General features: G+C 44.5%; 1 protein-coding gene across 2 annotated transcripts in view; it reads right to left on the reverse strand.

Annotated features, from left to right (window-relative positions):
• SRGAP3 (SLIT-ROBO Rho GTPase activating protein 3) overlaps window positions 1-23,772 on the reverse strand; it is a 225,978-nt gene extending 202,206 nt beyond the window's left edge. For both annotated transcript variants that reach the window (XM_024217104.1, XM_024217103.1), the window contains exon 1: window positions 23,426-23,772. In XM_024217104.1, the coding sequence (XP_024072872.1) occupies window positions 23,426-23,492 (67 nt within the window). In that variant the 5' untranslated portion in view covers window positions 23,493-23,772. The remainder of the gene's footprint in view (window positions 1-23,425) is intronic.
• Between the last annotated feature and the right edge of the window lie 949 nt (window positions 23,773-24,721).

Here is a 24,721-nt window from a genome sequence, read left to right on the forward strand (position 1 = left end):
CCTGAAGCATGAAATTTCATCCTGGCATAATTACAACTAAAAACTCAACAAGTAGTCAAACCAGTACTGCGTAGAGCTGAACCCTTATTAAAAAAAACGAAGTAGAATAACGTTCTGCAGTAATTATCCATCTCACTATTGCACACAATACCATTACAGCAGCATTTTGGTCCATTACCTGTAGCATACTGTAGTATTGTTTATATTACTAGTCAGGCTTCCTAAAAGACTTTTCCTGCATTCCATGGATTGCCTGCCCCAGAGACAGTCGTCTCAGGTCAGCGCTATTTCAGTCCTGGCAATATGGAAACAAAACACAAAACAAACATGGAGTTCTCAATGCTGCCATCTTCTAGGTCTTTGCATTGCATATTATGCCCTTCCTATTACATGCACTACAGAGATCCTGGTATGTGTTCATTTGGGCCTGACCCATCATTCACTGATATACCACTGACTTCACTGAGTTGGATTAAGCCTTTAAAGAATTTGTTGCATTAGTCATCATTTGAATCAAATTCTTGAACAAAGCTCTCAAATCTTTTGGCCAGGGTGAGAGTTCCCTACCTTAACCATCCCTTACAATGCTCTGACTCAGGAAGATTCAACATGCCCTCATGAAGAGCCACAGAGGGTCCCACTTCCTGACTGCCCAAAGCATCTTTCTCCTAGAACACCTAACAAGTCTTTATTAACCAGGCTCTCTCCTTCCAAGGGAGGTCAATATCATACAAGGCGATCAGAGACAAATTGTTCACAATTGTACAACAGAACTTCTTCCTCACTCTGCTTCCAATGTGCTTAAAGACAACCCCACAATGGTAATGGGCCAAATTTTGCCCTCTGTTGTAATGGTATAAATCTGGACTAACTGATTTCTAGTGAAACCGAGAGTAGACTATGGCCCAAAGTGGCTTAACAAATGGAGTGAAATCCATTCTCTGTTTTTGGCATACAAATCCTCCGTTTGTAAATGAAGGAGTAAATGTAGCCTCTCACTATAGCAATAATAATTCCACCTAGCGCTTGTAGAACACTTTTCATTAGTGGATCTCTCTTCTCTTTACAAAAGAAATCAGTATCATTATCCCCATTTCACAGATGGAGAAACTGAGGCACAGAGAGGCAAAGTGATTTGCCCAGGGTCACCCAGTGGTGGAACCAGAAACAGAACCCAAGTGTCTTGAGTCCCTGTCCAGCACTCTATCCATGAGGCAGTGATGCTTCTCATGACATACTGCAGCCCACACACCCAAACAGTTCTCTCCTGTATAAGATCTTTCTCTCATCACCATTTTCTAATCAATCCTATACTAGATCTCTATCCCATAGAGGCAATTCTGCAGGATGAAGGTAGTTTTTGTTTCCAGATCAGATCTGTATTTGTAAAGTTTCAAAATTAGGTAGTTTTACCTTGAGTGAGACCTCATTAGGTTCTTCTCAAATAATCATTAACTTTCTCTTTATGACGGCAAATCTTAAAACTATCTCTGGAGCTTTTGCAAACATAAAAGCTTTAAACTATTTGGCCAAGAGTGTGTTTGTGAGTCCTTAAGACTTTATAGTGGAGTTCTCTATAATCTCAATGTCGGATTAAATTATGGCGTCAGCCCTGAGTTAAATTTCCATTGAGTGACAAATGGTCATTTGAATACATGCTTCTTCCCAGGGTTAGCTCAGATAATCCATAAAATCATTAGTACTGTACTGTAAGTACTTTGAAACAGGGACTGTCTTCTTGTTATGTTGGTACAGCATTGAGCATAATGAGCCCCAATCCATGACTGGGGCCTCTCAGCTCTACCACAATACAAATCATATATAACATATTCAACCTTGTCAAGCCAAAAAAACCAGAGATGTGGCAGCTCTTAGCTTTATTTATCTATAGAACTTTGAGACACTTTCCATGTTTGTCTGTATCACTGCATGCATTTTGTATCACTAGATATGCCAGTTCTCATAATGCAAGGGTTAAATCCTGTTCCCATTGCGGACAAAAGACAATATTCCCATCAACTTCAAATGAGACCACAACAGTGGCCATCTCTGAAAAGTAAAGATCCATTCCTATTGCTATACAGCCTTGATTAAGCAATGAATTTGATAGAAGCACAATGGTCTTTTTTTCCCCTATGTAAATAAATAATAATAATAATGCCAGTAACCTAGAAAACACAAGCAACCCTGTAACAACAAAGCAGTCACAGTTTAGGGTCCAGGACCAAAGACCATCTCTACAACACACCAGTATGCCTACACAAAACAATGGCAGAAACGCATTCTAGGCTCTAGCCAAGAAACTGATTACAGCCCCAAGCATCTGTCTGGTTACTGAAACAAACCACACGAATCAATGAAAAATATTCTTCAGGATTCTTATAGATGACACTGGAAAAAGGAAGGCCACTGTTTAGCCAGTCTCTCTCCGAACTGCATTTCATACTCTGCTCCTTCATGGAATTCACCCCTAGCCAGACTCGTGCAGCCAACCTTGCTATGGGAGAGAAGTGGACAAAGCAATTTAGTTTCCCTGCTCAACCAACCCTGAATGTCTGTTGAATAAGACTGAGCTGATTAATTTATATTAAACCAAGAGGTGGTGAACATTACTACTTTGGGGGAGGCAAAAAGGAAGGAATCTCTTTCTCCCGAATGCTGGTCTGTTAGTTGACACAGCTCTTATTCCAGTAGTTAACAAGATTTTTTTTTTAAATATGTGCACTTAAGAATTATCCTGGCAAGTTATTGCTAAAATGACATTAGGATATCCTACCTGACTATCTCAGTTTTACTTTGCTGTGTAGGGTAGTAACCAAAATAACGTCTTAAAATGTGTGAGCCGGGCACATACACCTCTACCCCTATATAACGCTGTCCTCGGGAGCCAAAAAATCTTACCGCGTTATATCGAACTTGCTTTGATCCGCCGGAGTGCGCAGCCTCCCCCCCCCCCGAAGCACTGCTTTACTGCGTTATATCCGAATTCGTGTTATATCGGGTCACATTATATCGGGGTAGAGGTGTATCTAATAATGCCTAACTTATTGCAGTGGTATTATGGTAGCGCCTAGAGATCCCAACCACACTCAGCAGCCCATAGTGTCAGAAGCGGACATCCTAAAACCATTGCTGCCCCAAAGTGCTTACAATCCAAATAGACAGAACAAAGAAAATATTCTCTCTATTTTGCACACAGGGAACTGAGGCAGAGAGAGATGCAGGATGTGCCCAAGCAGAGTTTCTGTGATAGAATCAGGAACTGAGCCCAGATCACCTGAGTCATGTCCACAGACTTAGCTACAAGGCCGTCTTTTGTCTTTATATCATACTATTCATGCCTGGAAATAATATAGATGGGGAAATAGAGGCACGGGGCAGCAAAGTAACTCTGTCAAGACTCAAGGTCTAATGCCCTAGCCACTGGCCCACGTTGCCTGCCTTCAATATTAACGTGACCATGTAGCAACTTTAACAGTTTCACAAACTATCAGTTTTAGCCTGAAACTGGGGTTTAAATAATCTGCATTATTCTTTCCTGGATTCCAAAAGGAGGAACAGCCGTGGGGAGTCACTGAAAGCACCATGCGATCAAACCATTATTTTAAGATCAAAGCTCACTCAAAGTAGCCATTCTAACACTTCGGTATTCTGCTAGAGCTTAATAATGGTTTTATGGAGGAATATTTTTTCCTTCTGAAGTGCAGCTCCCATAGGTAGACTGCCCCTTTCAAGCTAGGTAGGTCTGCCAAACTTATACAGCTTTCATGGGCCTTCATTATACTACAGTGCAGAGCAAACCCATGCAGAGCGGCTTTGTGGAGAAGGCTACCATTTGTGACTGAAAATCCTCACCACATGCATGACAGCGCCTCCCTCCCAAAGAAGAAGTGACACCAGGGAGGGAGAGTAAACTCCTCCTTCATGGCTATTGTCGGGATGGGGACTATAAAAAAAGATTCTTTATTGAGGCTGCCGGACACAGATAGACCCTGCAGTTCTCTCACAGCTCCCAGGCTTGAGCAGTCTGTGCGACTTACTATTTTCACATAGGATTTTGCCTAAATTCTGGCTTGGACTCCATAGTTGTGGGAGCGAATGCTTTAATACAGCTAATGACAGTTTTGTCATGAAGAAAGACATGAAGAAGAGCTCTGTGTAAGCTCCAAAGCTTGTCTCTCTCACCAACAGAAGTTGATCCAATAAAAGATATTACCTCACCCACCTTGTCTCTCTCATCTCCTGGGACCAACACAGCCACAGCAACACTGCAAATAGCTATTAACCACTGTAATGCAAAGAGGCAGGTCACATTAAAATTGTTCTACAACAGCCTTTTATTTAAATACAACAAGTTTTCAAAGCCAGTCTCCCATGAAGTTTCTTTCTCCCGACTCCTTGATCTCATATTTTCTTATATTCACTTCTGATACATTAACACAGTGGCTCTCAATCAGGGGATACATGTACTCCAGGGGGTATGCAGAGGTCTTCCTGGGGATACATCAACTCATCTAGATATTTGCCTAGTTTTACGACAGGCTACATAAAAAGCACTAACGAAGTCAGGACAAACTAAAATTTCATATAGACAATGACTTGTTTACACTGCTCTGTAAGTAAGTACAATATTTATATTCCAATTGATTTATTTCATAATTGTATGGTTAAAAATAAGAAAGTCAGCAATTTTTTCAGTAATAGTGTGCTGCGACACTTCTGTATTTTTATGTCTGATTTTGTAAGCAAGTAGTTAAAGTGATGTATAACTTGGGGGTATGCAAGACAAATCAGACCCCTGAAAGAGGTACAGTAGTCTGGAAAGGTTGAGAGCCACTGCATTAAACACACTATTGCTGCAATGGAATACTCACACTACAGATCCTTCCATCCCTTTAATTCTCAAAGGAGAGGAATGATTCGAGTCAGGCTCTCCCCCCATCATGGAATGTATCCGTTATCTGTAGGTCTTTTTGCCACCCCTTTCTCTTGTTGATGAATACTGATAAATACTTGGATAATATAGTGGCTGCCATATATATAAAACCAGAGGCCAGATATTCCCCAGCATGGTGTTGGAGAGCTGCTGAATTGCTGGAGATACCATGTTTAAGATGAACTGTAAAACCAAGGTCCTGACTGCTTCTGGCAATTAAAGATCCATTACATTTTCACATGGGTAGCTATGATGGGTTCCCCTCAGGGTGCCACCTGGAACTGGGGTACAACTGAGCCTAGCCTGGGCTCTCTCTCACACTGTGCTGCTGTGATAAGCTGCAGACATGCTCCCGGTCTTACACTTCCACCAGCATTCACGCAGCTACATGCAGGTTCTCTGACTAGCCACTGCATGAACCACCAGCAGAAGGGCTAAAGCCAAGGTAACTCTCAGCTCCTCAGGCACACACCCCCTCTGGAGCATAAACCCAAAATTATATCATCTTGTGCTGCACAGGGAACTGTACAGCGTACGCTCAGCGTTCACCCCACACACACCGCCTGCAAATGTGGCAAGGAATATGCAAAACCCCCTCTGAGCTAAGATTCCCCACACACTTCATTTTAAACTCACTGGTTTAGATTAAAAACAAAAAATAAATTTTAAATCTATCTTTTGCAATTAATAAGTTAGGGATACCAAACAGATCAAAGCAGATTATCTAGCAAATAAACAAAAACACAAACTAAACTTAACATACTAGATAGATTGGATATGAATTAGCAGATTCTCACCCTAACTGATGGTACAGGCAGACTTGTAGATTCTTAAAGGCACAAGCTGCATTAGTTTTACAGCTTGGGGTTTCTCAGGTCTGCATACACAGGCTAGAAATTCCTTTAGCCTGGGTCCAGCACTTCCCCCCAGTTCATTCCGGTGTTTTCCGGAGTCTTCTTGTCACTCCCTGGTTTATATAGCTTTAGCATATGGCGGGAACCCTTTGTTTCAAAACTTGGTTACTAGACCTGTTTTGTGGAAAAATACTGACATCCCAAGATGGTGTCCAGAATCATGTGGTCTGGTCACAAATCCTTGTAGAGTCTCAGCAGCCATTACTTACAGGCTGTCTGAAATGTTCTCAGGTGGGAGATAAGTTTCTACTAAGGCCTACTGTTTTCCCTAATGCCTCATTGCCCTGAATAGGCCCTTCCCAACCAGCTATCTAGACTGAAAGCATCTTGTCTAGTGGGCATTACCCAGGTGTAACTACATTTGAAGTACAGATACATATCAGTATTTATAACTTCAGACACAAAAATGATACATGCATACAAATAGGATAATCATATTCAGCAAATCATAACTTCTCCAATGACACCTTACACAACCTGTCTTGCATAAAATACATCATAATTATGCTATAAGTATATCATAATACAGTAACTCCTCACTTAACGTTGTAGTTATGTTTCTGAAAAATGCAACTTTAAATGAAACGATGTTAAACGAATCCAATTTCCCCATAAGATTTAATGTAAATGCGGGGGGATAGGTTCCAAGGAAATTTTTTTGGGCAGACAAAAAGCATTATATACTGTACAGTACTGTACTATACTGTGGTTGGGAAGTGCCCCGGCTTACTCCACACAGGCATAGCGCGCTGCAGGCAAGGATGCTAGGAAGCACCTTCGCAGCAGCAGCAGCTTCCCCAGAGAAGAACAGGCACCGACTTTGCCGGGGGATGCTCCAGGCCCACCTCTTCCCGTCCCTGCTCCTCTCCAGGCCCACCTCTTCCCACCCCCCCTGAGGGCGGACCGCCCCCCCCCAAAAAAGGGGGCGGGGGGGGGGGGGGGGGACACGGGGACACGGAGCAAAACAAAAACGGCGGCAGAGCAACCCCCCCCCCCTCCGCAAGCGCTGGAGGGAGGCCCCAGAGATGCAGGGGGAGCGTGGGACCGGGGTGAGTGAGAGTCCGGCCTGTCCCCAAGAGCAGGCAGGACTCAGTCGGGCGGTACCTGGAGGGAGAGTAGGGGGGCAGCCCGCGGGGCCAGGCGGCGACTATTCTCCCCACCTGGGCAGCGGGACCCGGGAGCAGCCACTGCTGCAGCTCCTACTGCCGCGACCGGAGGAAGCAGCCATGGCGCTCAGCGGCTGCGGCTCTGGCTCCCGGGCCCGAGCCCGGGCCTGTTGCGGGGACCCAGCAGCGCACATGCTGCGTGCGCCCAGCCCCTAGCCAGTCGTGTCTGGGCTGGCTGCCCAGCTGGTACAATCCCGCAGCGGCCCCGGGGCGGAGGCATCGGCAGCCCAGCCCCGTTCGTTCCCCTGCGGGACCCGAGCGGGACGGGGGGGCTAGGGCCTGCTGCCCCCACTTCAGGGCCGCCCGCAAAATTTCAAAAAAAGTGCAAAATTTCACCTGCAACGCAGCAAGTGCAAAAAAGGGAGTCCCCAGTTAAGTCTGGGCTGCCAATGAGACCCATAGTTTGCAAAGCACTTTGGAATCCTTAAGGGAGTAATAAATAATAAATAGGAGATATTGCTACTACTAATACTCCTTAGATTATCAAGATTTACTCATTTCTATTTCCTTCCTTGTTTGCTGGTATGATACATGCCAATAAAATAATATATGGGGTGCAACGGCAGTGGGAGGGAGACAGCACAATAATGCTTAGTAAGAAATACTCATCTTCGAACAGGATGATTTTGCTGATGGCTAAACCAAAGCATGACAGAATTAAATCAGAATTCAGGATTAAAAAAAAGTTATCCAGGCCATAAGAAAGGGGAAATTACTGTATGCCATATTTACTAGAGCCTGGCAGTTTGCAACATGAATCCAACATGTAACAACTTCTTTCTTTAGCTCTGAACTGAAGCCATGTGTTACTTATTTGAACTGCTCAGTCATTGGCCGCATGTCAGGAGTACAAATGCCTCTAAAAAGCTTGGTAAATGCATTTCAAGAGGTGATTGCTATGCTGCTGTGGGTGGTAGTTTAACAAACAGCTACTGAGACAAAGCCAAATTCAGTCAAGAAGAGGGGGGAGGAAATTAACAGCTCACGTGTTTTTTTTCCTTTTTCCTCTTCAACGGGCCAAGGGAATGGGAGAGTAGCTTCTGCTCTTGACAAATGCTGAAAACCGTGCACAGAGCACTTAAAATATTATCCCTTGCAGGAGCCTATAAATATCAGTTCAACACAGTAAAAGTATTTGGTGTTGGACTCTTATAGGCCTTAAAAACCCTTCACCTGGAACCAGGACTAGCGACAGCCCTTGGATAAATGTTACAAGAGGAATTTATTTAAAAGATTGATGAATGGTGCCCGTTGCCTCAGCACCCAGGCACCTGGCAGCAATTAAAGAGGTAGAAAGAAAGCTTGATTTACAAACGTTCAAACAGCAGCCTGCTGGAGCACTGAGCTCCAGACGACGAAAGGTCTGGTCGAGGTGCTGCTTCCTGAGGCTGCCAAACGCCGGTTCCTGAAGACCACCAGCGTGAGCAGTTCCCAGCACCATGATGGGGCTTCTGCTGAGGACAACCTGCTACCAGTGCTGCAGAGGCAGGAATCTGCCGCAAGAGCCACCTAGCTGATCATAGCTGCAGCAAGAGGGCACATACAAGGTGTGTTGAGCCCTCGGACAGCTGGGGCCCAGGCTATTTTGGCTGGATAGATCATAGCCAACCCTGTGACCTGTGCTCTGACTAAACAAGAAGGAAGCACAGGAGCAATGGACACTAGTGGGATCCATTCATAACACTTGGATTGACTCGGGGGGAGGGATAGCCCAGTGGTTTGAGCACTGGCCTAATAAACCCATGGTTGTGAGTTCAATCCTTGAGGGGGCCATTTAGGGATCTGGGGCAAAAATCTATCTGTGAATTGGTCCTGCTTTGAGCAGGGGGTTGGACTAGATGACTTCCTGAGGTCCCTTCCAACCCTGATATTTAAAAAAAAAAAAAAAAAAACTCAAGGGAGAAGCTGCTCCATCCCACACTATATGACGCTTCAACTTTTTTCCCCCAAGAATCACCCCAAGCAGAGCACACTACAGTTATCTAGCCAAGAACATACAAAAGGTGCGGGTCAGTGTAGTGAGAGAGGCATAAAATCACAGTAAAACAGTTGCAGTCTCTTTGCAGCCTAACGTAGAAACGGCAACATTAGCTAGAGACTCTGTCTGAGAACCCAGGAGCATTGATGGAGCCAAAGTGAGCCGGAGACTGAACCATTGAACTGCACCAGCAAAATCTGGACATTGCAACTTTAATTGCTGGTGTGCCAAAGCCTGAGCTGGCTTTCTCCTGCTTATCAGCAACACTTCTGTCTTACCCAGACTGAACCTAAGCCACTGTCCTCCTGATCCAGACAGTACTTCTGCCTGAGACCAGGAAACCAAAAGGGACTATAACATATGGGTTTAAGAGAAAAGAAGCTGTGGATCAGTTGCTTAGCCATATACTCATGATGATACTGCATGCCAAAGTGCTTCTGTCTCCCCCATCTGCTGAACACACACATTAAACAGGATCTCATCTGCAAGAAGTCATAGGGAGACTAGAACCTGTCAGAGGGGAAGAAATACACCCGGTGAAGGGCTTCTCCGTTCATTCCTACAAGGCTCCACAGGTGAGTCAACAGAGCACCACAGTCACTGGTACCAGTCCAATAAAAGGTTAGCGTGGACACTTTCCCTTTGCCTATCCACTAGAGCAGGGGTGGGCAAACTCCGGCCTGCGGGCCGGATCCAGCCCCTCAGGGCTTTGGATCTGGCCTGCGGGATTGCCCCCGTGGGCCCTGCGCCGCTCTCAGAAGCAGCCGGTACCACGTCCCTGCAGCCCTCGGGCAAGGAGGTAAGAGGGCTCCGTGCGTTGCCCTTGCCGCCAGGCACCCCCACACACAGCTCCCATTGGCCGGGAACGGGGAATCGTGGCCAATGGGAGCTGCGGGGGAGGTACCTGGAGGCACAGCAAGGGAAGCGCACACAGAGCCCTCTGCCCCCAGGGGCCGCAGCGCTTCCTGGAGCGGCGCGGGGCAGGGGATAGGGCAGGCATGCAGGGAGCCTGCCCTGGCCCCAGTGCACACTGCTGCCACCCCGGAGCCACTTTAGGTAAGTGGCACCGGGCCGGAGCCCAAACCCCTCCTGCACCCCGCCTCCCAATTCCCTGCTTTAAAACCTCCTGCCTGCACCTCACACCCCTCCTGAACCTCAACTCCCTGCCCTGAGCCCCCTCGTACACCCTGCACCCCAACCCCTGCCCTGAGCCCCCTCATACACCCCGCACCCCTCCTCTGCCCCAATACTTTGTCCTTAGCCCCTTCCTGCACACCGCACCCCCTCCCACACCCCGCACTCCCTCCTGCATCCCAACCCCCTGCCCCGGCCCTGCATACAATTTCCCCACCCAGATGTGGCCCTCGGCCCAAAAAGTTTGCCCACCCTTACCCTAAGGGTAACAATACCACAGCCGTGTCTGAAACCAGGCTGGGAGAGAACAAGGGCTAGAGGCACCAGAGACTGAATAGAAAGCTAGCAGACACAGGCTGTTAGCATCAAATTATGGTATTTCAGAAAGGGCTTAACCACCCCTCCCATGAGGGCAGCTCCCCACGTGACAGAGTTAACAAACCTCACAAATAATGGCCCAAATGCTCCTGGCTGGTTTTCTCCAGCCACCTGCAGCAAAGGCCCAGCTCACAGGTGATGAGAAACAAATCCCCACACACACCTCCCTCATTTCCAAAGCGAATAGGGAGTGGGAGGCATAGGGACCTTGGGATTTTTATTATAAATCGAACTAAATACTAAACACCCAACCTTCCTTAGCAAACTGGAGCAAAACCCAGCTAGAGAAACACCACATTTGTAGCCTCCTCCCTCAGCTCCACAGTCATAATGCTGTTCAGATCAGTTCAGACTGGATTCAGTATTTTATATTTATTAATTTAGCAGATAAGATGGAAATTCATCCTGGTGAAAAAAATCTTGACGCAGACCAATGGGCAGGGAGATCTGATCCTACACGCTGAAAGCCACACCCTCTCTCAGACTTAATGCATCTCTCCCATGCCCTTGCCCTGAAGTGGACTGTTCCCGCTTTGCCCATTACTACTGACGCCAGTTGGGTAGAACCAGTTACAAGACTAATAATCAGCTTAAGAGAATGATCCAACCAACATCCAAACCCATATGCACAACACATCCCTGCCTCACCCCACCCACATTCTTCTATTCGCCACCACAAGTGAATCAAGCATAGGTAGGCTGCAAGAATACTAGGGCAAAGCCCACAGCATAAATAGAACGGGATTTTGAAAAAGAAAAAGAAAAAATTAAGCCCAGGTATTTGCCCTTCTTTTTCCAACCTTCCCAGCAGAAAATACATGACTGCAAGATGGGAGTTACTACCCCTGTAATCAAGGGTTTATCCCTGAAATGCCTCAAAGGGAACAGACTGCCCCAGACACTTCAGCTTTCTGCCACCTTACACAGCATATACACAATGGGTAGGCGGGTTTAGAACAACTAGCAAGCCAGTGAAACCCTCCCAGATCTGGAAAACCAGAACTTTGTAAACAGAATCTGTTTTCAGGCAGATCAAATCTCGTTAGGACTGGTCTTGTGACATGCCTGGCCCCAAGCTCTGGGAAAGGGGGATGTGGGGGGAAGAGAAGAAAAGGTCAGATCAGGATCCCAGTACTGCAGAGGGTGGGAAACAGAACCTAGAGCACAGTAGCCTCCCTCTCCTGCCCAAGCATCAGAGGGGGAAATTGGGTTGGTTTCCCTGGTATCACAAGCAGTAACCTGCATTTCTTGGGCCAGGATCCAAGTAACTCCCACTGAAATCAACACAGGGGGAGAATTGGACCTGCTGCGTTTCAGGCCAGCTCAGAGCCTCACAGAGATCAATGCCTGTCTCTATACACAGATTACACTGGTTATATGTTTGCGGTGTGGATCTCCTAACCACAGTCCCTCAGCTCAGGGAATAGCTTCTCAACCTAGAGCAAAGTAAAACCTTCAAGTCCAAGTTTAAAGGAGAGAGAAAGAAATGCTTGGGGTGGTTTAAACTGCACATTGAAGTAAATAGGAGCACTTGGATTTTTACCTGAAGGAAAAACAAAATCCTGGCCTTTTTTGAGTCTCAGGGGGGAAAATAAAAATCTTTCGCCTCACAGCTACGCAGCAGGGGCTGAGGAATATGGAAATGGGGACCTTTCGTTGCACTAACAGCTCAATGGGGAAGGAAGGATTGAGAAGGAGAGACCGCTCAGTCAGCATCCTTTTTATCTAAAGTGCAGGCACTCCCTCAGGGTCATCAGCTGGAGAAGTAGCTGCTTCAGTCTTAACCAAATGCTTCCATATGAACCCAAGGGATTAAAGTATAGTTCTGTTCAAATACTGCCTCGGCCATTACTCTGGCTGGTCAGGTTACACTAATGGGCTTTGAATGTGGTGGCATTCCATTTTAAACCTCTGTGGGGCTTTGGTTTCTCTCTCTTTCATCACGGGCTGACGAGTATCGCTACCTCAAACCTGGCGCACAGAGCCAACCAGCACAAATGCACTACAAGTCGCAGGGAGAAGCAGCACAGGCTGCGGCCCAGGACTGGTGTGTTCTATTCTCAGCTCTGTAGCAGACTCATTGTGTGCCCTCAGGCAAGTCACTTAACCTGTTTCTGTGCCTCAGTTTCTTCATCTTTAAAAATGAAGGTAACACTTCCCTACCTTACAGCAATAGGGGAGGCTTAATTCATTATTGGTTGTAAAGTGTCTGGAGATCCTGGAATGGAAAGAACTAAAGAAATACATATTATAGGCAGGAGGTATTTTAAAAAGACAGCAAATTTTTTCCACAAATAAATTAAATCACAACCTTTTGGAAATCAGGTACTGGCAGGCACCCGGGCACTCAGCAGCTCCCAGTGAAGTGCTTTGCACTCTTGAAGAATCAGGCCTCTTAGCCAAAAGCCTAAATACAGCCCTAAGGAGACTAGCTTTTTGAAGTCTCAGCCATGATGGCTTAGCAAAATTTACTTGTCACCATGTATAACATGGTAGTGACTGGGCCGTGCTATAATCTTCTTTATGTCCTCCCTGTGAGCACAGGACCAAACTTTTATAACTGTGCTACAGTCAGGGCTGAATCGGGGCTTGATCCCATCACACACAGGCAAACTGAACTGTGGTGAGGACATTATCTTGCCTATAACCCAGGGTGTCCTGGCCAAATAAGAGTTGCTGTGCAGGGGAGCCTTAGAGTATGCCTCAGGTTAGCCTACCACTGTGGTTTTTAACCTTTTTTCATTTGCGGACCCCTAAAAAATGTTGAGTGGAGGTGCAGACCCCTTTGGAAATCTGACAGAGTGTGCAGCCCCCCCAGGGGTCTGCGGACCACAGGTGGAAAACCACTCGTCTACAAGACAACCGAATAACATGGCTCTCAGACAAACACTCCATGCCCATGTGCAAACAGGACCCTGTTGGCAACAAGAGTGAAACATGCACAGCTTTGTTCCCAAAGCTTACTCTCCCGCAAACACCCGCATGTGCGCATACACTACATTTCCAGTTGCTTTCTGTAGGATGCCAGCTGCCCTGTCCAACTCCTCCCAATTGCTAAATGAAAGACGCCCGCTCCAAGGGTCTTTCACTGGCTGTCCATTTAGCCGCTATCTTGAAGATAAACATAAATGGCTTCTGATTGTCAATTGTTTCCAAGAACTTGCTGATTTAGTTGAACTATCCTGGCCTTCATGCACAAGTGTTCTGGATGTTAGTTTAACAGGAAGCATCTATGATAGATTCAATTTGTTTCCATTAGAGAGCATCAATTAATCTTTATTATGATCACAGAAGTGCACCACTCTCTCTCAGCCTCCTGAGCAGTGCTTTGTTCTGCACACACAGCCCTCTCAGTGTGTAGATTTTTCTCTCATGCAAAACCCATGCGCCTGAACCAAGTCATCAGACCCAGATTAAAAATAATAATAATCCACACCCCACAAGAAAAAGAATGAATTGAAAAGGAGACACTGTTTGTCCATTTTGATGTATGAATGCCAGGCCTCACAACTTGGATCGGGTACACAAAGTCTGCTCTCACGCCAGACTCAGGGCCTGGGTCTCAGCTGGTATGCATCAGCAAAGCTCTCTTGAAGTCAAAGGATCCTAGATGCCAGTTGAGCATTCAGCCCTTAGATTTTACAGCAAAATTTGTAACACATGGCAGTTAAATCAATGGGAATTGCATATGTGTATCCAAGAGCAGAATTTGGCCCAATAAATAAAATAGTTCCCACCAGCCTATATGAGGGAGCAAACTTTCTTTCAGTCACATCAGAGAAGCCCACCCTGTGAGATCTCTTGGTTCCATCCAGGCAGACAATTGTTGGCCCCTTCCCATTTCACTTTAGTTTACAGACCAGTATAATTGCAGCCGCAGTATCTATGATCCCCAAAGTCAGGTTTGGCAATAGGATGGTGGTATCTATACACATTAACATGCCAGAGTTTGGCCGGATGAATTTAGGCCTGGAACAACCACCCAACTGGTCTTCTGAGCAGGTGCTGACTTTACGGCAACCTGCCATTTCTCAACTATGGCTACTGACACTGAGAATCTTTTTATATAGAAATACTCTTCTACATTTCCGGAGCAAAGTGGGACCAGTGGGAAGGGATTAGCTGCTACAATGTAAATTTAAGTGCAGTGCTCCAGTGAAAATTAAGAGGATGCGTTGGTTCTTGTCAGCCCTGGATTCTGCAGGCCCTCTTCACGCAGAAATCACTTTCATGTGCTAATGCCACTAAAATGCTGGTTTTACCAACAATTCATATAGTAATTGTTAAGCGCCCTCAAGGCACAAAAGATGAGCCCCAAGCAATTCTTCCACAATGGAGCCAGTGCCAACAGTGAAAGAAGATCTCCCATACCCATGGGTCATGAAGGAGTCTCTTCAGCTGCCAGACAGACAGCAGAACAAGGAGATGAAAGAGCATTGTGGGATCTCGGCTTCAACAGTGACCAACAGGGTATTGCTGACCTGTATTTTGCCAGGGTTAGCAGAAGCCCCAACAAGCAGTTTCAAATTAAAACAGCGCTATCACCAGGATGCCTAATTCCCTGCAAGATTTATAACACTGAATCATCCACGTTTGCATCTACATAATTAAAAGTAGTTAGTTTTGCCACATTTTTAAAACAACAAATCATTCATTTGACAGTAATGAGGCTGAAGAGACATTTATTTATCTTTCTGGCCAGACAGACCAATTAAAATTTTATGTCTGAAAATGCTCATTTTAAACTGTGCATCGGAGGATCTCCTGTATTGTAGAAGTAGCTTTAACGTGGCTGTAATAAATATGTGCCTACAGCTTTATTGGCATTTATTTTTAATGCACCCATTCTTGCCTCCGAAAATCTGGGAAATGCAAAGACGAAAGCTTGCATCCTGAAATGGTATTCTTCAGACTTGTTTGCTGGATACACAACAGAACCTTCCGGGTGCTGTTTCTAGGCCCATCTCATATTCTGGCAACTGGAAAAGGATGTAGGGCAGCAGCAGAATGCAAAAAGTAAGGGCCTCAGACCCATTAACTGACAGCAGAGGACACAAGGAGAGAAAATGGCCTGGCAGCAATGATGAGTGGTCCAGAGAGGTGAGAGAAAGGTCCTGACAGCAGACAGAGAGCATTAGGGGCAGCCAAAGGCCAGATGGCCTGACGAAAGGCAGACAAACATAATTCATTTCTTTATTTCTAAAATAAAAGGGCACCTATCCGTAGCTCTACGTGCCCTGCCCTCACTGATGATCACATACATCGTAACAGAGCATCCAAATCAGCCTCACCCCCTCCTTAATGATACCCAGTGGGAACCAAGCAATCACAAACAAACCAATACCCCACTCAACCACAGACCCTCTCCTATTTTCTCTACGCTCCCTTCCTCTCCAAGAGCTCAACAAAGTCTGCTCATTTTGAACCAGCTGGGAGTAAATTCCATAGTCAAATGGCCCCCATGAGAGCACCTCATGGAGAATATGCAGACCCCTCTCTTGTATATGGAGGGAGTTCTAGCTGGAGTGTCTCTGTGGATTATAGCTGGGGCACTATGGCACATGGAGAGAGGTGGTCACTCAGGTAGAGTGAGTTCCAGGCCATTTAGGCTTTTCAGATCAAAACCAACATCTTAAGTTCTAGCCAGAAGTCAAATGGCAAGCAGTGCAGATCAGTGAGCACTGTGTCATGCTCTTGCTAAGACATTCCCCTCATCCAGATGGCACCCAGATGGTTTCACCTGCCAAAAAGACTTAAGATGCAACTTCATTGCAGTGTTTAATCTTGAAGTGACAAAAATATGGACAACAGTAGTGAGACCTGCATCTGAAGGGAAGAGCCCAAACCTTTCCAGCCAAGTGCAGATGGAAGTGTGCCACCATGGCCACAACTGCTACTTTATTGTTCAGCAGCAGCTGTCTGTCTAACTAGACACACAAATTATGAACCTTGGCAATACACAACAGGCACATACCATCAGTCATGGGGGTCAATGTAATCTCTGCTGTATCTTTGTGTTCTCCCAACCTAACAGCATCACATCATTTTATCTGGCTCGAGCTACTGACAGCTCACTCTCATCCATGCTCCAGTCTTCAGATGACACTAGGTAAAGGACCCCACTGCTTCTCCTGAATCAGCCAAGATATGGACAAAACTGAGTTTCATCAGCATACTGAAAGCACTACAGATTATGCCTCTTCACGCACAGAAAACAAGAGAGGTGAGACACCCCAAACAAGAGAGCCCATTTTATCCAACTGCATAGACATTACTGATGGAAAAGAGCTTTTAGGTCACCTAGTCCTAACGCCCTGCATCACCCCCAGTAATAATGCTGCTACTACTAACATATCTATCTGTGTATGTATATAACTACCTTATATCTTCAACAGTGTGGTACAAGCATTGACTAATCTTCACAACCACCCCCTTTCCACCATGAGGTAAGTAAATATAATATCCCCATTCTCCAGAGAGAGAGAGAGAGAGAGAGAGAGAGAGAGACACAGACCGACACATTAAGGGGTGAAAAAAATCACCCCTGCATCCAAGGACTACACACCACTTCAATCCCATTTCAGCCTCAAAAGGGACATAAGTGATGCATATTCCTTGTTTGGACACCGGGCAGAGCTGATTTTCACTGCAAGCAAATTGCTCAAGACCAAAGTTGAGGCAGAGCTCAGTTCATCAGGCCGCACACACAGTACATTATATTATCTAGTGCTCTGTCCAGTCTACTTTTTAAATGACACAAGCAGTGGGGCTTTGGCCAATTGAAATCTCACGGTCATGAAAAGTTTCCTGATATTCAGCCTAAATGCCCTTTTTCCTTTGTTTCCTCCCATTATCCACAGTCAACCCATCTCAAACTCCATTAAATAATTCCTCTCCATACTCTGTGTTTATTACCCTTCAGGTATTTGTAGACAGGATCATAGAAATGAAAGGCTGGAAGGGACTTGGACAAGTCATCAAGTGCAGGCCCCTGACTGAAGAAGGACCAAGTAACCCTAGACCATCCTTGATGTCCAACCTGTTAAAAACCTTCGGTGATGAGGGATTCCACAACCCCGGTTGGGGGAGGGGAGGAGCTTATTTCAGAGCTTTATTACGCTTCTAGTTAGAAAGATGATCACATCCTCCCACACTCCCTTTAGTTGGCACTCAGCTCTTTTAAATCTTTCCTCAAATCAATCCAGCCAGCACACTAACCATTTGTCCCTCTTCTCTGAGCTCTTTCCAGTTTGTTTACATCTTGCGTCACTTTCACACCTATTCTGCTCTTTTATGCTTTCAGTTCCTCTTCAACTAACTGCACACCTTAGAAAGCTTTGAATTTGAACCCACTCTCATTGAAATCAATGGCAAAATTCCCTAGTAACCTCACTGGAAGTACGGTTTGGCTTTCATCTGCATTGTTTCTACTATCGCTAGCTAGGGTTACTGTTAAAATTCATTGCGTTTCTCCAACCTCTCTATCACTTTCAGTGTGCCGGTGAAACTTTTTTCCTAGTAAGCATTTTTGTTTTTCTTTATTGCGCCTAGCTCTTCCCTGATTTATTGTGTTGTGATGTTTATATCACATATTTTCCCCACCAAGTCAATTTTAGTGTTTAAATCTTAGCCCTTTTTCTCGTCTCAGCTAAAGGCAGCTTCCATGATACGCATCTAGCCTACTAAAATGACTGCTCTGTTAGCAGCAACATCCATGCACATTAACACACATGCAATGACCTGTCTGGACTCATGGGTTTTGCTTTTGGAAGTAAACAGTTCTGATTTGAGATACCATATATAATCACCTGGTGGTCTCTTCACCAAGAGGGCCTGCTGTTTCTAGCCTAGTTATCCCCATCTTATTAATGGGTTAAAGAGGTGGGAATTAGGTTCTCTCCATTCTGGCCTCTGACACACTGGATGAGAAAACTACCCCTTAATATAGCCATAATTTCGGTCACCATTGTATCACAAGCCTCAGAAACTTCCTCTATAATAAACTGATGTAGTACGTGCCAGTAATCACCCTCTCTGCATAGATCATGAGTCTTTTCTTGGGAGGTGGAATTTTAACATACCACTACAGCAAACTCCTTTTCTCTCTCCCCAGGTGGAGATATTTCTCTGGAAATAAATGTGTGAATTTTTTCTGCTCTCTCCCCTTTTTGATCTAGCCTTTTGGAACACTTTGTAGCCCTGCGTTCAGCATTCAGGCCTCTTCTCCATAATGAGACATGCTTCTTCAATTTTCTCCTGTTCTAGTCATGTGCCAGCTGTTCCAATGCCAGAATTTTGTTTCCATTAGTCTCTTTCTCTTACTAGTTTTCTCCATTTGTCATTTGTTGGAGATTTTGTAGACAAGACTTAGGCTAGCTGGAAGGAAAAACAGAAGACCTGTTCTCCTCAAGCTTACATCCATGGAGCCCATTGCCTTCAATGGGGTAGTGCAGTTTTGGAGGAGAGCCAGATTTGATTAACAACTGCAAAGATTCTATGTCAGATATAGATGGGCCTGAACCAACACACTGAGACACGGGGGAAGTTTGGTTACAGATCTGAACTTCACAAAGGGGAAGGAGGAAGAGAGAGAAAACAGATGTTGTAAGGCTTCCATCATGGCTTTAGTGAAGGAACTCGTTTGCACCATACATGTACATTGATAAATCCTGCACATTACAGCACCATTTGCTAGAATCCAAAGCACCTCAATCCGTTCTGTTCGTGTAGGAGGTGCATGATATTCACAGAACATGCCTTCCCTTGAAGGAGGAACTCAGGCTTCCCTATGCAGGCCTTTCTGTATTCCGCACAGTGGTGCTCAACATCTGGAACTATAAACTACACCACCATTTGGGTGCACAGTTATGAAACATGATCAAAGACTATTAAATAAACATTCGTGCCCAACCATAATTTGTCCTCTGAAATGTTGGCTTCATTTTAAAGCACAGCCTTGTGAGCACTGCCATTCAATGCAATTAGCCATTCTGTTCATGGAACCACAGCGGTGAAGAGAAAGAGACTTACTAGTTTATCCATTCCAGTAGTTCCCAGCCTTTCCCATACTGGATCCTCGCCCATGTCACAGATTTTAGAGGCCAAATGGGACCATTCTGATCATCTAGGAGAAGTCCTGGCCACAATGCATTTAGCAGGAGTTCTGCCACTGATTTCAATTAAGCCAGGATTGTACCCCTAGTTTGATCATTTAGCAACATGCGAAAGGCAGAGCGACCCCAACCCCCTGACACTGGGGAAGGGAGGAAGGAGAGGAGGTCATGACCCCCAAAGTTGAGAACATCCATCCTGCTGGGGTGGGGGATAGGGTGACCAGACAGCAAGTGTGAAAAATTGGGACGGGGGTGGGAAGTAATAAGAGCCTATATAAGAAAAAGACCCAAAAATCTGGACATCTGGTCACCCTAGGTGGGGAAAGTCATCAGTGCACAATTATTCCCTACAGTATACTTGCTAGTGTTTTGCCCAATCTAGGATAGATTTTTTTTTTTAATGTCTCAAACACAGGAGCTTCCATCACTGCCCGTGGAGACTACTCACCAGCCAAAATGCATCTGCTAGGAAGTTTCTGCCGATACAAAATTCTGGTCCTGATTTGGTCATCCTAGCCCCAGTTTTATACAGACGTAACTCCACTGATTTCACAGGAGTCATGCCAGCATAAACCTGCAGTGGGGCAGCGGTGAACCAGACCCACTGTGTACATTCCTCTTTTCCTAATTTCATCTTGTTAGTTCTAGTCACATGCCTTGGCATCGTCCTAAACAAACCCTCTCTCCTCACTGTTTGCAGCTTTCAGCAATGCATAAATTAACATATATTCAGATTAAAGGATAGATCAGATGGTTGTATCAGAAAACAGAGTTTTCTGTAAATACAAAAGGCACTGTAAGAATGGAATAACCAAGAAAATTATCCCAATTCAATGGGCAAAATGAGCCTCCATTCTTTGTTGCTGCCACCCAGAAAAGTGGTCTGGCCCAAGTCCCGATTGCTCTGATGAAACAGGGCATCAAAGGAGAATACGTTCCATGAGTACAACCCCAGTGCCAATGATCCTGCAGCTTCAATATTTCCATTTTGTTGAAGTCAGACAATGAACAATCATGGCAAATTAATATTTTGAACCTAGTCATACATCACAAAAAGGTATGGAGATATTCATGGAAAAACTTGTTGGAAAGAGTAAACCATTACCCCATCTTCAGTCACCCTCTCACAGCCCTAGTGATGTCAGCGGTGTAGGGGTAGAAGTAGGGTCCACATTTGGCCCAATCCATCTTTAAAAACTCTGTATAAGCATGGGTCAGTCTTCAGGAATAAAAGCAAATCCCTCCCTCCCCTTTAAAGCAGAGAGATTTCATAGGCTAAGAGAGTATTTCATCTACTTAACTGCAGGGTGCAATAACATCAATTTGCCCAAATTATATATGAGGAGAAAGGTAATTGGCACCAAGCAGTATATGTTGTGACTGTTATATCATTCTTCAAAACTGGCTACAAAAGGCTGAAATGCAAAAGAGAGTAAACAATGGCACAAAATCAACTGACAACCCCCACCTCAAAATCCTCCCATCTGGCACTGGTTTGAGCCATCCAAGCAGCAGTTCAATTTAAATGATGTATCTGGGGAGGGAGATGTGGCTGAATTCAGGAGGAAACTGACACAAGCTAATTGACCCTTAGTGAGAATCAAATAAAGAAAGTTCTTTTACTATAAGTGTTCACAAGTCTTCCATCATTGATGCATTTCACACTGTTTTACATTTTTTAACTCTGCTAGGTATTATATATATGGCTTCTCCTTTAAACAGAGATTTTAGAAACAGCAAAATATGGAATTTCTATATAACAAAAAATTATGATAGGGTCATGGGAGCTGTTCCATATAATCTCACATCTATATATTCTGGGTTTTCTTTCAATGGAAACACATTAACAATGAATAGTTTAAAATTGCAAGCACAAGATTATTTTGCCATCAACAAAGATAATCCAAGTGACAGATTATTATAATGATGGTACTATGAACAAAATTAAGGAGTTCTCTAACAGAATTACAGGCTATCCAAGAACAATTAATAGCGCAATTATGAGGCCCTCTATTAAAAATCATGTTTTTAATAATCAGAATAAAACCATACACAAACACACACACATTATTCATGTGGAATTATACACACACACACAGCCTCCCACCCCTCCTTTCACTACACTGGAGCCATTTGTACTGTCGTTAGACTAGAAGATGCCAACTTTTCCATTATAAATCCAGCTGTAATAAAAATTAGCTCAGCGCCTGAAATTTGGCATTCAGTGGTTTCAACTCAGGAAATTTTTTTATTATTGCATTTTATCTGTACAATTTAGAAATAGAGCAGTCTGCCTTAAGGGACCTGATCCTGCAAAACATTTACTAACGATTGTTATGTCCACAAGTAGTCCACTGAATTAAATGGAACTACACATAGGCATAGTCACTTGCAAAAGTATTTGCAAGATCAGGGCCTACATTACCAGAATGCAAACAAATAAGGTACACTTTATTTATTTACTTACAAAAGTACATCAATAATCTCATTTACCCTTTAAGATCCTGATCCTGAAAAACACTTGCATGTGTGTTTAACCCTATGCATGCAAGTAGCCCCCTTGAACTCAAAAGGAATACTCAAGGGCATAAACTTAAGAACATGAATTAAGTGTTTGCAGGATCTGGGTCTCAACTGTTAATTTCATGGGAAAGTTATCACTTTAAATAATAATAAAAAAAAGAAAAAAAAGAAATGAAGGTGACCATTCCATTTTAATACGTAGCAATTGCTCACTATCGATTTTGCATCCAAAGTTTCCCAGGGATTTTATTTCTGTCTACGGTCCACAGAATTGGTGCCTATCAGCAGATGGCGAGGACATGCAAACACAACAGATCATGACAGCTCTTTGGGTTATCCGGTCAATAATCCACAGATTAAAGAAAGCCATAAGTAGACATTGATATTGGTTCCACACCAGACAGCACAATCTATCGTGTCAATAATCTGCAGATTAGAAGGTCACCCATGCACTGGGCCTTAATTTCTCAATGAGAATTGTTTTTTTAAAAATACTTGTTTAAAAGGGAGGAAAGACAAACTATGTTACATTATCGCAGAGCTACTGAATTAGGAATAAATACATACATGGATACCAGAAATTCCACACAGAACCCACCCTATTATTGCAGAGGTTTCACAGCAGAGGGTGTGTGCAACATATGTTCTACCACTATGTCTAGGCATAATATTGTGTGACCTGGGAGCTAAGGATGGAGTGCCAGTCCTACATTTAAACGTCCTTGGTTTTAGTAGCATTAAGATATATCCTAAATATTACTGCATGGAATAGATAGTATTCTTATATCTCAATATTTGTTAATATGAATATGCTGAATATCTGTGGAAATACTGTATGTAGGAGGTATACATCCTTGCCTACATAATGCATACTAAATGTCAATTGCTTTATGTATACAACAAACAGATTGATGCATACATATTCATAGCCGCATAGAAAAAGACTTTACTTTATCTGAGGAAGGTGAAATTTATCAAAATGGCTTTAGAATGACTTATCGCCATCAAGAAGAGGAAGTATGGATCTTACTAAAACTGACACTCCTAAAGCCAACCATATAGCTTTCATACAACTGCAATGCAGCTTTTACTACCCATCCATCGGATAATCCACACTCCAAGCCGCTCCTTCTCTCTGTACGGCCAAAGGCAGAAAATAAAACAACCCGGGCTTGGGCTGCTTATCCAGGATTTTCACAATAAGATTATTGATGCATAATAAGATTTGACAATGAGAAACAGGGGAAGGCGGGGGGGAGTCAAAAAGTAAAGCGTTCACTAACCTTTTACTTGAGTCTCATATTCTGCTATGATCTCTTTGTCTTTCTTGAACTTAGTTTGAGATGACATCTTCTGAAAGATCTAAAAGATCCCAGGATCCTTTCTCTCTCTCTCTTTTTTTTTTTTTAAGTCCCCCCGGTCTGCTCCGCTCTATTTGATCACAGGGAGTCAGTTTCGCAGCTTTTCAAGCCTGCCTGTTTCACTTTGCTGCAAAGATAAAAAACCCTCCTTCTCTCCCTTTGCAAAAAGAATTCCCTTCATTTGCAACAACCAAGGGGCTGCAGCACCAGAAAGGAAGCTTGGGAGCTTGCCCTTGTGGAAACAATACTAAAAGGTGGGAGTGGGGGAATCTCAGCTGCACCCAAATCTTCAGAGAGATTTTAAAAATATATATATATATATATTAATCACAATTTAGCAACAGCCTAGCACGACAACACACACACACACGCATGTAGTCAAACCCAGCGCAGGCAAGGAAAGCCCTGGCTTTAATCCAAGAAGGTCAGGTTGCAAAAGGGGCTCTCGTTTCGCTTCCTCACACCCCCACCCCCTCAGCGCGTCTGATTAACCGAGAGGCTTAAAACCCAGAGATAGAAGTTTGCCTGCTGGAAAGGCATTTGCTCAGTCCCCTGGAGCTTGTGCACAGCCCCGCTTTTACTGCAGGCTTGAATCGAGCTCTCCCCACGTCACGCAGCCTGGCTCCTCCCCCCAGCTTTTATAACAGCTGACACATTGTCGCCTACAGGAGAGCATAAGTCACTGCAAGAGGCAGCGGCACGAGTCCGCTCTGCAAAAAGTGGGAGAGGCACGCGCTTGTCCTGGAAAACAGCGCTGGGCACGGTCTCCTCGGCTCCTCCAATTACATGCTATTGGGAAAGAGAACGGAAGGGCCGAGCAGAAGCGATCGGATAGATAACACGTAGATTTTTGCCTGGATTGTAGTATTGACTCCAGGAATTTTTTTTTTTATCTCCAAATTAGCCTCGTAAAAAGATTTTGTTGCTGTTGCATAAAATCAATGGCAGTGCCTTGAGATCCACTGATTAAGAGGTGCTTTGCATGAGCAGCCATTTGTTAAGTAAACTTCGTATCATCCTCTGGGAGTGAGGAATAGGGTACCCCTTTTAGAGCTGGGTAAAGTGAGGTATAAAAAAAAAACCCGAAATGCCCCTATCCACAGGCAGAACCTTACATCCTTGAAGTCAATAGGGCTTCAAGCATAGTTGCCATTTGACTTCTATGGGCGGGGGGGGCATCTTCAGCCAAGCCAACGGGACTACAGATGGGGACCAAAT

The sequence above is a fragment of the Terrapene carolina genome, unplaced genomic scaffold (assembly GCF_002925995.2).
Source record: "Terrapene carolina triunguis isolate 2854851 unplaced genomic scaffold, T_m_triunguis-2.0 Scaffold89, whole genome shotgun sequence".
Classification (NCBI taxonomy): Eukaryota; Metazoa; Chordata; order Testudines; family Emydidae; genus Terrapene; species Terrapene triunguis.